This window comes from Ictalurus punctatus, chromosome 19 (assembly GCF_001660625.3).
Source record: "Ictalurus punctatus breed USDA103 chromosome 19, Coco_2.0, whole genome shotgun sequence".
Classification (NCBI taxonomy): domain Eukaryota; kingdom Metazoa; phylum Chordata; class Actinopteri; order Siluriformes; family Ictaluridae; genus Ictalurus; species Ictalurus punctatus.
Genome location: NC_030434.2, coordinates 17,497,432 through 17,513,573, shown reverse-complemented (window position 1 = coordinate 17,513,573; position 16,142 = coordinate 17,497,432). Strand labels below are relative to the sequence as shown.

The 16,142-nt window shown below is 41.2% G+C and overlaps 1 protein-coding gene across 1 annotated transcript in view; it reads right to left on the bottom strand.

Moving 5' to 3' along the window:
• The window catches only part of grip1 (glutamate receptor interacting protein 1), a 303,900-nt gene extending 292,291 nt beyond the window's left edge, over window positions 1–11,609 (bottom strand). The window contains exon 1 of the mRNA XM_053688172.1: window positions 11,112–11,609. Within this exon, the coding sequence (XP_053544147.1) occupies window positions 11,112–11,166 (55 nt within the window). The 5' untranslated portion in view covers window positions 11,167–11,609. The remainder of the gene's footprint in view (window positions 1–11,111) is intronic.
• Between the last annotated feature and the right edge of the window lie 4,533 nt (window positions 11,610–16,142).

Here is a 16,142-nt window from a genome sequence, read left to right as displayed (position 1 = left end):
GGTGTACGTGGTTTTCTATTACTATCTTATTATCTATTGACTCCATGATGTCCGATGAATCCTAAGAGCCAACAGGTAGTGTCCCTCAAGCTGTCTCTCACGCGCACACATACACACGGTACCAACAGTCCAAAGCCCAGGGCAACAGTGCTAGCAATCTTAAAGTCAGGAAATGCACCACAGGCCTAACGGAGCAAAAGGTCATCACACGTATCCCAGATTCATGTTTGGACACATTCAAAAACACAGCTCCCGTGTAAAGCGTTCTGGTTCACGCATACTCAAGGTTATTTGTACTTTCAAAGGCTTAGAAGACATTATACTCAGACACAGGAGGGAGATGAACAGAGAGTGACGTTGGCGATGACGTCTCTCCAAGGAGACCGAGTCGAGCAGTATCAACACAATATCTATCAGCAAATACATGGCCTAAAGCAATTACTTTCCTCACAGGCTAAACAATTACAACAAAAAAACTAAACCTAACAGTGATCAGGTTCCACAGTGGTGTCTAATTTTCCCATGATGTATAAAAGTTCACGAGCTGAACCCATGCCAGTCTGTTTGCCCCCGGCAACATGAGCCTAGAATTCACTGGTTTATCCTTATGGATTGAGACTTGTATGTGCTTGCTGCAAACACCAGTGACATCCAAGACAAACAGAGAACCTGAGCAGACAAAAACAAAAGCAATTTTTGTTCCCCCTAAAAGCAATCATTCAACCCAAGTTCATTCTCAAAGAGGAAACTGGAAAGACCTATAGCATATTGCTAAAGTTGCAGAGACCTGAGTAAGCAACCTTTCAAAAGGAAATAAATGTCGACACAAGCAGGCAACACAAATGACTTCACCTTTTAACGGCGTTTTAAATTAAGGTTATTTTCCTTTTCAGAAAGAAATGCGTGTCAAGATAGTTTATTTGTCCAATTTTGCCAAAAATAAATAAATAAAAAAAAATCAATTGGGGGGACACATCAGTTTTTGTGGTAATGCAAATGAGTCACCATTTTCAAGCCTGCCCTTCTTTCTTTCTCTCCACCGTTTGTTGAACCAGAATTTGTCCTATGAGGAATAATAAAAAAAGAAGACAATATGAAGAAATACAGCATGCATACTGCGATTCTCTCAGTGCTACTCAAAATCCATTGTTCATTTAAATCAGCTCTATTCAGGCTAACCTTACAGATGTGTCAACAACAGAGACAGAGGAAATCTATTTGTATTGCTAACAACCAAGCACTAAAGAAGCAATCGTATTTTAATTACTTAAATGTCTTTTTCCTACTACCTCACCATAAGGCTTTCAATGCAGTTGCACTCACTGGATATTTAATTCGTCTCCATAAGTGATGATGTATTCTATTCCTTTTCTTTTCATGACTTGATTCAGTAATCATTGCTGCATTCTGCTATAGTGAGAGACCGAATGGTACTAGTTAGTGCAGGAGTAGACAAATCAGTATCCTGGGTGCCTGGAGCAAGCAGATTTCATATCTGGCCTATTAGAGTTTTTGTATTCATAATCAGTGCAATAAACAGGAAAAGAAAGAAAGAAAAAAAATTGAATTATATATATATATATATATATATATATATATATATATATATATATATATATATATATATATATATATATATATATATATACACACACACACACACACACACATATATACACACAGACACACAGACACACACACACACACACACACACACTTCTTACTGACTTTCCGCAAATAAACACTTTTGATGCTGTAAGCAAACTGCATCTTTTGCAACTCCACCACCTGCTACACTACATAGAGCAACCAAAGTGCAATCCGGTTGTCGGTGGGGCAGTTGGTGGATTAATTAGCATGCACAGATGCCAGGATCATCTTTTCAGAGTCAAGAAGACCAAGCAACTGAGCAAAGTCATGTGCAGCACAGAGCTGTCAAATAACTCATGTGTTACTACACACAGACACGTCATGGTGAAATACATCAAAAGGAAAATAAAGATGCTAGACCAGACTTTCCCAAACTCTGGGCAAACAAGCCCAAATTCCATCCATCCATCCATCCATTTTCCATACCACATATCCTACACAGGGTCGCCAGGGAGACGGGAGCATATCCCAGAGGACAAGGCGAGGGGCACCCTAGACAGGGTGCCAACCATTGCAGGGCAATGCAGGGCAATTGCAGGGTAATCACGCACGCACACACACACACACACACACACACACACACACAACGGACAAATTAGATACCTCAATCAGCCTTCAATGCATGTCTTTGGACCGATGGAGGAAACTGAGGAAGGAGGAAACTCCCAAAGCACGGGGAGAGGATGCAAACTCTGAGCACACAGAGACTCGAACCCCCAGTCCCGGAGTTACGAGGCAAACGAGCTAACCTTTAACCCACCGTGCCACCCACAACCCACAAGAATTTATTATGCCAGTAATATACATATGTGTAAGGTAAGTGATCATCTTTGAAACAATACCTATTAATAAAAAGGTGACACACTCAAATGACACATAAAATTGCCATTTTGTAGTCATTTTCACAATTTAAATAAACAAAACAAACAAAAAAAACAGATCAGTCACATAAGTACACTTCTACATTTATCACACCTTCAAATCCATATCATTTTAATCAAGTGTTCAGGATTGGGTGCCAGTGATTAGAACCGGCTTTGGGAGTGCAGGTGGAACTTGTCTTATTTATTCCTCTCTCATATCTAGTTAGTGAGGTGTGTGGTATCATCATGCCAAGAGTTCTGTAAGACCTTCAGAAAAAAAGGCTGTGGATGCCTATGAGTCTGGAAAGGGATTTAAAAAGATCTCCAAATTATTTGAAACACATCTAAGGAAAACAATCTACATGCGGCATCATTTCAAACGACTGGCAGTCCCAGCAAATTCAGCCCGAGAGCAGACCGTCTGATGCAAAAAGAAGAAGTCACCAAGGACCCCAAAATTACAAAGTGCATGCTTCTATAATCAGAAAGAGATTGCAGAAATTTGACCTGTATGGGAGGTGTGCCAAGAAAAAAGCATCAGTTTGCCAATGAGGACACGGGCAAAAACCAGACTTTTTGGAATAATGTGCTCTGGACATTTTTTTTTTTTTTTAAATGCTCTGGAGCTTTTCAGGAGAAGCACCTCATACCAAGCACGGTGGTGGAAATGTTATGGTTTGGGGTTGCTTCGCTGCCTCAGGGACTGGACAGCTTACATTCATTGATTCAGCTGTGATTTCTGCATCATATCAAAGAGTGCTTGAAGATAATGTGAGGCCATCTGTCCAAAAGTTGAACCAAAATTTGACCCTTCACCAGGATAAAGATCCGAAGCACACCAGCAAATCCACCAAGGAATGGTTCAAAAAGAAGCAATGGATGGTTATGGAATGGTCTAGTCAAAGCCCGGATTTGAATCCCATTGAAATGTTGTGACGGGATTTGAAACGGGCAGTATGTGCAACAAAAAACCCTCAAACATCTAGCAACTGAAAAAATATTGCATGGGAGAGGGGTCAAAAATTCCAGCAATCCGAAATCACAGACTGATGTACGATTATGCAAAACACCTACAAAATTTATTTTGTAAATCTGAGCCCAAGGGTGTACTTACTTTTTCCACAGAAGAATCTCACATCTATTGATATTTCTGTTAAATTAAATGATTGAGATTTTGGTTTTGTTGAAGTATATCAACGTCATTAATACGCACTGTTTCAAAGATGATCAAACGTTTGCTTGACCAAATATGTCAAAAAAGCCAACAATTTCCATGGGGTGTACTTATTTTTTCCACATGACTGTACTGCCCGACCTGAAGCAAAGGAGCCTGAGGCAAAAATGACATTCATTAGATGGCATTTCAGAGCCAAATTTTCCCCGTCGATCAGATTTTCTGACACAACGACGGTCTCAGATTCCCTTAAACCTTCCCGCTGTCGTTGTGACTGCGGTCATGGGTATTAGTACTCAATAATAGCCTAGAATAAAGTTGGGACACAATGTTAGCTTGTTCAGCGGCGGCAAACTGACAGGGAAAAGTGTCCATTTTTAGTGCTGATCGGTGCTAGTGCAGTGTCGATGAAAATAACATGTAGGCCTACCCTATTCACCGAAATGTCGCTTGTCTGAATGTGACTCCCAGCAACATTTCAAAATACCAGCACACAAACTCCGTCTCTGATATTTCTAACATTAATCTGTAAAGTAGATTAATAAAACCAACAAATGTAGAGATTGAGAGTTTCCCCCATGTAGGGGTCACGACCCCTAGACTGGTAACCCCTGCGCTAGCCGGATTCTTTCGCGTGTAACCCGAGGACAAAACAGTACACCTCCCAGCCAAAATGTTGGCCAACGTCTGGCTGACAATTTGCTACATTACAAACTTTATTAGAATAAGATAATCATACACTTCTTCATTACACTTAGTCTCCATGGAGCACTTACCTAGCTAACTAACTCGCCATATGGTATTACTGTATACTCCATTAGCTATTCTTACATCGAGTGCACTTGGCAATGCTCCATCGCTGCCCGGTTTGTGTTTAATACACTGCAGAAGACCAGTGAAGGAGTCCTCAGCGACATTTGAGTGAAGATCAGAAGATCGATGACTGCTTAACAAGTAAACACTCAGTGGGTGCGACGTAATCGAATAATACAGCGGAAAAGCGGCCATAAGGTAACTCCGTCAAAGAGGAAACTTGACCTCGAGTAATGGCTAACCCAGTGAATCAACCCGTCTGCTGCAGCGGAAAAGTCGTCTGAATGCCTCCGATAAGTCGATTACAAGACGTGGCGAATAAGCCACCTATTTCTGTATAGTTAAAGAGTCGATTATAAATAGCAATGATTCCACACAAAAGAAGCAGACAGTTTCATTTATACAAGGCAGACGGAAGAGCGTTCTGTGCTACGGCGTCTCGCTCTCTCGTTCAGTTCGACAATATAAGCCAGAGTAAAGAAGGAGTTTGAAATTCAGCAAACATTCTCACCGTGTTCGAGAGATCTGCTCAACCCCACCCCGGCCCTCTTTAAACCCAATTACATGCCACACTGGCAGACTGTAGTGCAGTAGATCAGGAGGGTTGGCATGCTGGGCACTAACAGCATGCTGGATTATACACTGCATATGGAGTCATGCTGTGAAAGCACAATGTCATTAGAGTACATACACACTGTTGTGTCAGGTAAGAAGTAAAGCTAATAGTAATAAATAAATAAATAAATAAATAAATAAATAAAAACCCACACACACGCACACACTCCATTAAGCTACACTCCTGTATCCTTCTCTCTGTACCTGTGACCCAAATGATCATTCCCACGCCAAGCTTTAAAAATGCAACAGAGCTGCGGTGGCTGTGTTAACTAAATTATTCAGGAATAAAGCTATTTATATTATCAAAGACTTTCCACCACTACTACTCGCACATTAAAGATTTTCACACGGTTTCACGGGTATACCGCAACACCGCTCGCGAATCCGATTGGTCAGATAACGTTCGTTCGTTGTCTATGACAAAATCATAGGTTTACGGTATATTCACATGCTCGTTCTAATAAACTGTTGTTTCTACAGTAACGATATATGATCTGGTGATACCATGTACGTATCTGATAATATGATCTGGTGAAGCTTACTGTAAGGAGAGGTTTATTTATGGAAGGAGTCTCCAGGGTTGAGGTTTTTTTTTTTGCCTCATTTTTTCAAGACAGAGGAAAAGATAACTAAAAGCTGTCATAATGTAATTGATTACAGGAACTAACTTGTCGCGCAGATGTTCCACAACATTGACTGTGACTAGTAAATGGTTATAAAGTACTACATACGATTCAGAAATAAATAAAACATTGTAATCATTGGCAAACTGCTGTAGTATAAAAAAAAAAAAAAGAATAAAATGCGCTATTATTCAGAAAATAATCAACTTCTGGATGATAACAGCGTCATACAACACTGCTGTTGATTATTTTCCTGTAACAGCATGCCCCAAATGTATTACACAGCCCACAGAGGATTTGACAATGTTTTTTGTGACCACTGCAGTCAAAAAAATGCTCGATTTTGCTGCAGCTGTTTTCCAAATTTGCGATGCAGAGGTGCTTTTTTTGGAGGAAAATTACTTGAAATGGCAAAACAGCAACTGCATGAAATTGTTTATCGCAGTGATGTTTGTTGGCAAATGAGAGCTTTTAGCTGTACTCGTGTTCGACGCATATGAAGCGAAGAGGGCTTTGGCTGAATGATGATGTCACACGACACGTCTCCGCCCATATTACGGAAAACCTGCCGTGATTTTGAAAACTTGTAAGCTCCTCAGAATATTGCAGAGTTTGCTTGATCTCATGTTCATTTCTCCGATCGCCCAAAAAATCTAAAAATAAATAAATAAATAAATAAAATCGCTAAATCCTGGCGGGACTGATATACGCTTTAGTATGAACAGGGAATCCGAAATGTGGTATGAGTCACAGGGTCGCCTATTGTTTCCAGAGAAACACCGTTTCCAAACCGAACAGTTTCTACTGTCGTATAGTTTCCAAACCTAAATAATGTAAACCCTTACACCGTCACTATGTTATTTTACAACATTTCAAAAAAGGTGATGTGGTAAGTTGATTGCAAATCTTAAAAATAGTTACCATGATACAAGCAAGCAGCGTATTGAGAAAATATGTTGAAAATGTATCCATTAATTATGTTTATTGTTCATCTGTGAGTGCAGGTCTGTGAATAGAATTGCATTGGCGATCGCCATTCTCAATTTTCATCGCATTTTCCCAACTATAGCTTTGCATGTGCAGCATTAGCTCAGCCACAATATGCGTTCACAACCCAGAACTCTGTACATAATGAAGTACACCCTACCACACAATTCTTTTAGACGTTAAAATAAAACAAAAAGACGTAGCGACCATGTAAACGTGTCCTAAAACAGAAGGGGGGAAAAAAAACATGCTTCTAGTTCACTATAAATACGTAAAAGCAAAGGAAAGTCAACTGCTTTCAATTTTTTCCTTTTATTTTTCTTCAGACTATGTGGAAGCGAGACACTTGCTCATTAAGACTTAATCCAGGTGCACATTGTGTGATTTTTAATAGTCCTATGTGACTGTTGCTTGTCAGACTGTAGGATCTCAGTTGTCAGTAATGTCAGACTGTACGCCAGTCAAGACGCGAAACACGGACGCACGCAAGAAGACTTGAACAGAGGAGGAGAAGCCACACTACAGGACTGTGCCTCAGATCTTCTGACACTGCAGATTTTAATCGGAGGGAAAATCTGATCGCAACGGCCGTTAATCAAAGACTAGAGATGTTGGCCTAGGATTATAGGAAGCTTTTAGGATTCTTAAAATTTCTCAAATTTTGTAGCCAAACCATACAGTGTGAGCCCGGCTATAATCCGGCACTTTGGGGATTTTGCTATGAACCAGTACACATGCATTTTGGGTTAAAGTAGTGCTGTAACAAGCTGGTGCCGTTTTATTGTCCTTGTTAACAAGCTAGTTGTTGAGCACTAGCCTAGTATTGCGTGTTATACTTCTGTTTTGGATGATGGGGTTTGTGTTTTTTTTTAGTCTGACCAGTTTGGGGAATTTAATTTGGCTCAGAGTTTACGCTTCTGTGCCAGTGACTTGAAGGTTGCTCAAATCCCAGAACTGGCAAAAGTCCAAATGTGTGTGTTGAACCCTTTAACTCTTACCTGGTCAGCTACATGATTACATGGAGGGGAAAAAATAAATAAATCCACCCTGACACACATTAAATATGTTTATATTGAAATATTTGTGACATGCTTAGCAAGTCCAGTCCTAATTTGTTTGTTGGTTCTGTATTTTGCTTATTCCCATGAGAACGTGATCTCAAAACAGACGTGCTAACGGCCAGATTTCATTGTTAGCCAGCATCTCCCCACCCCCCAAAAATAAACCTAGCAAGAGCTTCTTTTCTCGCTCTTAATGAGAATTCCCACTAGAAGTAACAGAGACAACAAATACTGGACTCAACGTTCCAGAATGCAATGCAGCTACATGACACATTTCTGAGTTACGACAAAGACTTGACTTGGCTAGTTATCAATCTACAAGACGACAAGCATGACAGCGTCGTCGGTGGTGGTGGCATGAAAGCCGAAGCTTTGGAAGTGAGCCGGCCAGACTAAAAGACTAAAGTGCTGTTGCATCGTTGACACCAGAGCCAATTCCCACTGGCGCCACTTTCGGCAGGTAGTTGAAAGGCATTGTGGGTAACATAGGAAATCGTTAGCCAAAGTGAAAATAGACCAAAATGTCAATGAATGAAGTTTTAACTAAAAAAAAAAAAAAAAAAAAAAGCCTCAATATCATTACAAAATAAATTTGGGGTGCATTCAAAGATTAATAAGTTGCTCAGGGTGGACTTTCTAAAGTCCTCCTTTAATCAAATAAAATAACATCTGATCAATCAAATGCACTCAAACAATATAAATGTCATCTTAATTATCATGATCAAAATACAGGTCCTGATTAGACCTAATCAGACTGGCAATTTTATTAAACACTCCCGTGGCTTAAATCTTTGATAAACTTTCTCAAAACAAAATAAATAAATAAATACTTCTTTTTTTTTTTTTAAGGATCTGTTCAAAAATCTGAGCGAGACGAAGCCGCGGCACGTGCGTACACACGTCACTCACACACCTCTCCAGCTGATGAGTAAGACAGAGCGATTAAAAGACAGCAGAGGCTAATACGTGTGTGTCATTAACATAGATGGTATTAACGTCAAAATGAAGACGGGCTGTTCCGACACCTCGTTCCTGACGAGGACTATAACGATAATATGCCGTTCGAAAAAATTCATTGGTATAGCTCTATCAATGAACCTCTAAAGAGTTTGATCTTCGAGCGCTGAAGCAGCCATTACTAAACAATGTTATTACTCAACCCAGCGTTCAGTCTGCTGACACTACATCTCCTCAAACAGCTGAAAAGGTTCCCGGCTATAAGGAAAGAGCACATACTCCCTTCCATACCTCGCATTCTTCAGCCCGTGACCTACAGAACGTACGGACACATCCTCCTGTACTGCATGGAGTTAAAAGCAGATCCGTCATGGTGAATTACGGACTTCAGAGAGCTGTGTATTTTAATCTAACTGAGACTCGACCACATCATGGCCAACATTTAGAAAAGGACAATCGTGTTTGAAGTGGGAAAGTTACCGGTAGCGGTTGAAAATTAATCTGCCAGACTGATGGATTTATGCACAGGATAAAAAGAAGTGAGGAGCTCAAACATAAACATTCCTACTAATGTGCTGTAGTGGTGCGCAGCGTGAAAATATTTCCCTTCTACAGGGCCGTATTGAAACAGCGTTATCTCGTAGGTCACTAACTAGCCGAGTCGAGTCTCTGCTATAACTGTAGCAGCAATGCATTCTGGATCCTTTAGCCCGACATTTGCTGTCTCTATCTCGTCTATAAATATGGCATTACACGTCACTGAGAAATGGCGTAGAGTGAAAAAATAAGCCCTCGTTCTCTTATTTTTAGGAGCCAATAGCAAATTGTGATCATTATCACTTAGGTTTGAGATCAGAGTTTTCTTCTCCCATTGAACCCCGTTGTAACTGCGCCGCACTGTGACGCCAGAGCAACACACGAACCGCTAACTGCTCACAGAACGAAGAACAAAGAAAACACAGCACCAGACTTATCACAAATATTTCAACAGAAACATTTTAAGGCTATAGTCTAGTTCAGTCAGCAAAGCTGCAAAGTTTAGAATTCAATTCTAACCCAAACTCTGATTAATCAAGATGAGGAAGTAGACTGAGAATGAGTTGTGTTTAGTCAGGATCAGACCTGGATCAGTTGTTCTTAGTCAGGATAGGATTGGAAACATTCGTGTTTATTCAGGACCCGATTTTGGATCAGATGCATTTAGTCAGGATCAGACCTAGATCAGATGTGTTTAGTCAGGCTCTGGAGTAGATGTATTCAGTCAGGATAAGATCTGGACCAGATACGTGTTCAGTCAGGGTCGAGATGTGTTCAATCAGGATCAGAGGTCTTCATTCAATATCACATGTGATTAGTCAGGGTCGGGATGTGGTCATTCAAGATCAGCTGTGATTAGTCAAAATCGGGATGTGATTAGTCAGGGTCGGGATGGGTTCAGTCAGGATCAGATGTCTTCATTCGGGATCAGATATGATTAGTCAGGTTCAGACATGTTTAGGCAGGGTCGGGATTCGTGCAATTGGGGTCAGATGTGATGTCAGGATCAGACGTGATTAGTTAGGGTCAGGATGTGTGCAGTTAGGGCTGGGATGTGTTCCGCTAGGATCAGATATGATTAGTCAGGGTCGGGATGTGTGCAGTCAGGATCAGATGTCTTCATTCGGGATCAGATATGATTAGTCAGGTTCAGACATGTTTAGTCAGGGTCGGGATATGTTCAATCAGGATCAGATATGATTAGTCAGGATCAGACGTGTTTAGTCATGGATTTTAATAACGGGTGACCATAAAATAAAGCAGAAAACATGTCTTGCAAACAATGAGCGACAATCGCATGATATATAAAGCAGATGCACCTCTATAGCGACGGAGCGATATTGCATTTATAAACACACACACACACACACACACACACACACACACACACACACAAAGGACTTAACACGGAGACGGTTGTTACTCGCGAGTACATACATATATGCTGTAGCACTTCCATGTGTGAAACGCGGAATGGACACCAGATAAGATAAACTCTAACTGTAAACTGAAGCACACTCCGCGAACAAGTGCAGTGTTGTGGACTCGGTTCTGAACACCCCGGTTCTGAACACCGCCGCCGCAGAGGCGCCGCTTTACTCCAACACAACTGCTACAAAGTTCTAACAATCCGCGCGTTCAGATGAGTCCGGTACTTTATCATACACATGAAGTGGAACACAGCCAGGACAACTTTCACCCCAGAACACAGACACATTGCACCCAAGAACCGAATGAGTCAAACCACAGAGTGTGTGTGTGTGTGTGTGTGTGTGTGTGTGTGTGTGTGTGATCAGAGAGGCATGATGTAGGGAACGCGGTTTCCTACCTCCTTCTTGGTCGGCCTGAAGACAAGCGGGGATGTTCTTCTTCCAACCCGGCATGTTTTCTGCAGCGTGCTTTGCCTTTACAGCCGCCTCAAACGCATAATCTCACGCGCGTTTCGGTCTCGACACGCGCTCCGCTCGCGTGCATGTCCCTCCTCACCGAGACTGCAGGCTCTTCCTTTTTCAGCGAGCGCTGTAATTCAACGCCGCGTGCGTCTCGCTCAGCTTCGGTGTGGCGCGAGCGTACAACAAGAAGAAGGAGGAGGAGGAAGAGGAGGAGGAGGAGGAGAGCCGGCAGCAAAGGTGGGCACTACTATTACTACTACAACCCCACGTAAATAACCAGACTTCTCGCGCTTCCGTGCTCACCGTCACTGCATTTAGTTCTTATGTGGTGAACGTTGTCTTAAGACTAAAGAGAACCAAATGCATGACAAACGTGTAAACGTGCATGTGTACAGGGACGTCAATGGTCTGTTCCGGTGTTGTAGCCCAATATGGCCTCATTCATTCATTCATTCATTCAATCATATCATGAAGCGATTGTAACGTGCTGCTCGGGTTTTATTTACAATGTATTTATTATTTACTAATCATTAAATCACCGCATCATGAAACATTTCTTCTGTCTGTGGTTTTTAATGCATGCAATTAACTACACACTATCATCTGTCAATATAAAGGCTATAATATAGCTTTGTGATACTAACTTTGTGAAAATCATTTTTAAATGACTGTTTTTCTGCCTGAAGAGAATGGTAGGTGTGTCAGATTACAAAATGATTGGCACTTGCGTCTCCTTGGTAACATTAAACCTGAGGGCTGAGCACATTCATTCATTCATTCATGCATTCATTCATATTTAGAAATCAGTCTATCTTGGTATGGGTTGTGGATCTGGAGCCTATCCTAGAAATGTTCAGCGTGGCAGGAGATGGGAATATATGCTGGATGGGACGTTCACAGGGCATGATACACACAGATTCACACCTAGGGAATACTGGCATGTTTTTGGGAGGCCAGAGGAACCTCACACGGACATGGGGAGAACGCCACACGAACAATAACCCAAGTTCAGGTGAATATTTGATAGACACCTATAGAATTCAAATCTGATTATTTACACTATCTTAAACTATGAAAAGCCACTGCCATCGTTTCCAGTCATATTCGTTTATAGGTATTGTTAGCATATATATATATATATATATATATATATATATATATATATATATATATATATATATATATATATAAACACAAGAGGTCAAATACTGTCAAGTCTGAGCTCATGGAAAATTTCCAGTTTAACAAGTTAGCTACACAATCTCTCTACTAGTTTATGATACAAGTTCAGCAACAAAGATAAATCAACTGCTCAACTATCATTCACTAGCTTCCAACCAGTTGAGGGAACAAATGAATGCCTTATCTGTTAAATGGCGCACTTATATAGCACTTTTATCCATTCGCTTTATACTGTGTCTCATTCACACACCAATGGTAGCAGAGCTGCCATGCAAGGTGCTAACTTGCCATCGGGAGCAACCTGGGGTTCAGTGTCTTTCCCAAGGACACTTTGGTATTTGAAGTCACGTAGGCCAGGATTCAAACCGCCAACCATACAATTAGTGGAAACCCGCTCTACCACCTGACCCACAGCCGCCTGTTCACCAAGGAAGAAAGTTATAACTCTATCAATCCTTACTTTCTTCCTTTTGTGTTTGAAGTTAGGACTGGTGCAGTGGTATAGTCTAGTTTTTTGTAGCAAGTATACTGTGATTTTTCCCTCCCAGCCTCATACACACCTGTCCCAGAGCGACACCCCATAAGCACCAGCACACTCACTAATAATGCAAACACTATGCATCTATATGTAATTGAGCGCATTCTGAAAGACTGCTTATCGGTTATCAACATGTCCGTTTATTATAAGCAACACAAGGCTTTAATAGCCAGTGACAATTACAGCTGGGGAGACCGGACTGATGTTCTACCGTTTAGTGTTAATCACCATCTAACTCGGCCAGTTAAGAGCTACATTTAGCCTTAAATATATGAATATGGTCCCTGGAGCACAGGTTTTATCAGCTGGTCATTTTCAATGCACAGTGCAAGTCGCAACTATTATTAACAAGGATGGAAAGCTGAGGCTTATCAGTAGCAGTATTAACAATGAACATTTGTGCAGTTCTATCACCAACAGAATTCATTACAGAATATTATTAACTGAAATATGAGGTCACAAAAAGTGGTCCACATCTTCTCAATCACACTCATCTTCCAAAACCATTGTCAAATTTAGGCTATGTACTGTATCAGTTTAAATGCATGAGAAAGCATCTAGGAACTGCTACAAGACGAATAAGCTTCAAATAAGAAAAAAAAAACAAAACAAGGTTAATAAACAAATAAGGTTCACCTCAATAAATGAAGTCTGAAAAGGCACTTAACACCGTCATCGTATCTGTACACAACTGGAGGCCACAACCTGGAGATTGCTAAGGATGGTACCACTTGAAGTACCAAGGAAATGCTTTTAGACCTCAATTCCACATGGATATTCTCACTGTGGTTGCTGGGACTATGGTTGCACACGCTTAAAATCTGTATCCTGTGTTTATATGTTTCTGTAAAGCTGCTTTCCGACCATGTCCATTGATAAAAGCACTATACAAATAAAATTGAATTGAATTGAACTGTGTTAGTCCACAGGTCCTGGCAAAAGAATGAAACACTTACAGACAGCCAGGCTCCTGTTCCACCTAGATTGCTGGCAGTGTTCTTGGGGTGGGGTAAGAAGGGGACGAGTGGGGTCACTAAGTCACTACAGCGGGGAGGGTGGGTAGCCATGTTGTAACATACCTCTTGGTTCAAAAAGTCTTACAGGGGCCCATTGATGCTGATCATCATCAAATTACTTACACTGGACACCACTTTTGTCCGTGCATACGTTGTTCATGAGACTGATGGGCTGCATGCATCGTATGAGTGGTTTTAGGCTTTCAGGCTCACTGTCTGGGTGCTCAAGGAAATCTCTCATATCATTAACTGCTTGCTCTTCAGAAAGATTGAACCGCCTGCACAGTCGTTTCACTTGTGCCTCGCCCTGCTGTATTGCTGGCCAGCTGTATCAAGAACGCTGAGATCATGAAGCATTTCACCTTCAAATAAGAGGTGCTTCTCCATGTTGTTGATCAGACTTTGTAGGAACTGCTTTGCATGGATTGGTGGGAGCTTTGCATTTGACTCCAGGGGAATCGATCCAAAATGTCGCAAAGCCTGTGCTGTCAGTGCCTGCTCTTATTTCTCTCCTGGGGTGTCTTTGAATGATGCCAGCACTCAGAAGCTGGTCTGCTCTCAAGAGTGTGATTGAATGGGCCTGGAGTTGCTGAGACAGGTTTGCAAATTCTGACAGTGCTTCGTACATGAGTCCAAGGTCACACAGGAATTCCTTGCTTTGCATACGACGTGCCAGTCCTCTGTAAGTTTGTCCCTCATTGCTGTTTCTTGTTTGGTCTCCCACAACATTTTCAACGTGTCTATTGAGTGCTTCATACGACCTCCACACAGCCTTTACAGAACGGGAGCTGCTGGCCACACATCGTGTACTTAAAATTCTGCCAATTTTCAGGACTTGTTAGCCCACTTTTTGCACTGTTTTCAGAAGCTCCTGGGAATTTTTATTGGACCGACTGTGGAGATTGTGGATCTTCTCCATGAATGCTTTGAAGTGGTTGACTGCCTGAACCTTAACCACAACATCAGATACAGCCAGTTCCAACCGTGGTTCATGCAGTGCCATGTGAAGAGGTTAGGGTACCTTGCAGTCAGCTTGGTTGCCACACCAAAGTTCTTGAGTAACATGACACTGGCTCTGTCGAGACATGGACTCCACAAGACCTCTGAAGGTGTGCTGTGGTATCTGGCACCAAGACTTTAGCAGCAAATCCTTTAAGTCCTGTAAGTTGCGAAGTGGGGCCTCCGTGGATCGGACTTGTTTGTCCAGCACATCCCACAGGTGCTAAATCATGTAAGCGAAACATGCACCCGGCCGTCCACATGATGACCGGTGCCAATGTAACGTGATAATCAATGTTATTCACGTCAACTGTCAGTGTTTTTTTTTTTCCCCATGGCCTACATACTGTATATCAGGGGTGTCCAATCTTATCCTGAAAGGGCCGGCGTGGGTGCAAGTTTTATTCTATTGAAAGCCAAGATCAACTGATTAAACAGGTGGAATCAGGTGTAGCTCCTGCTTGGTTGGAATGAAAACCTGCACCCACACCGGCCCTTTCCGGATAAAATTGGACACCACTGCTGTATATCATATCCATGTGGGTTATTTATAGAAATAAATGTGTTTTCTGAAAAATATATCACATCACTTTAACTACAACATTAAGACACAAGCTGGTGAAGGTCTGTGGGACTTAAATGATCAGCTATGGCCTTATGACTATTTAATGGAAGATTTGAATATTGAAATGAATCTTACTTACATATATATTTTCAGTGATGACTTTAATAAACAGTTCATATAGTCATTCATGTTACTCTGTCTAACATCTTTTTTAAAAAAAATGTTTCGGTGTAGTCTCTGCTGAAAATGATTATAGACTGAAAATACAAAAAACACTACAAACATGACATTTGTTTTTAACCCAAATATTGAAATCATTTGTTTCGATACATGCAAACTAAAGCAATTGCACATTTAGATTATCTGACATGATGTCTTGCTTTGCTATGGCCATTTCACACAAGTCCTCTGTGCCACTTTAACCTCCCCAGGCAACATCCAACATTGTTCACCAGATCATATTACGAGGACAATCATTAAAAAAAAAAATACAGGGAATTTAAATGTAAGCCTATGTGGAGCACTTTTCTTTATACATATGCAAGAGGGCTTATCTGATTCTGGTTGATAGTGCGCTGCAAAATGTCTACTGAAATAGTATTAGTCACAGATATGTATGAATCTTAATTGGAATGTAGCTAGAAGCTTGACATATTTTGTACAGAAC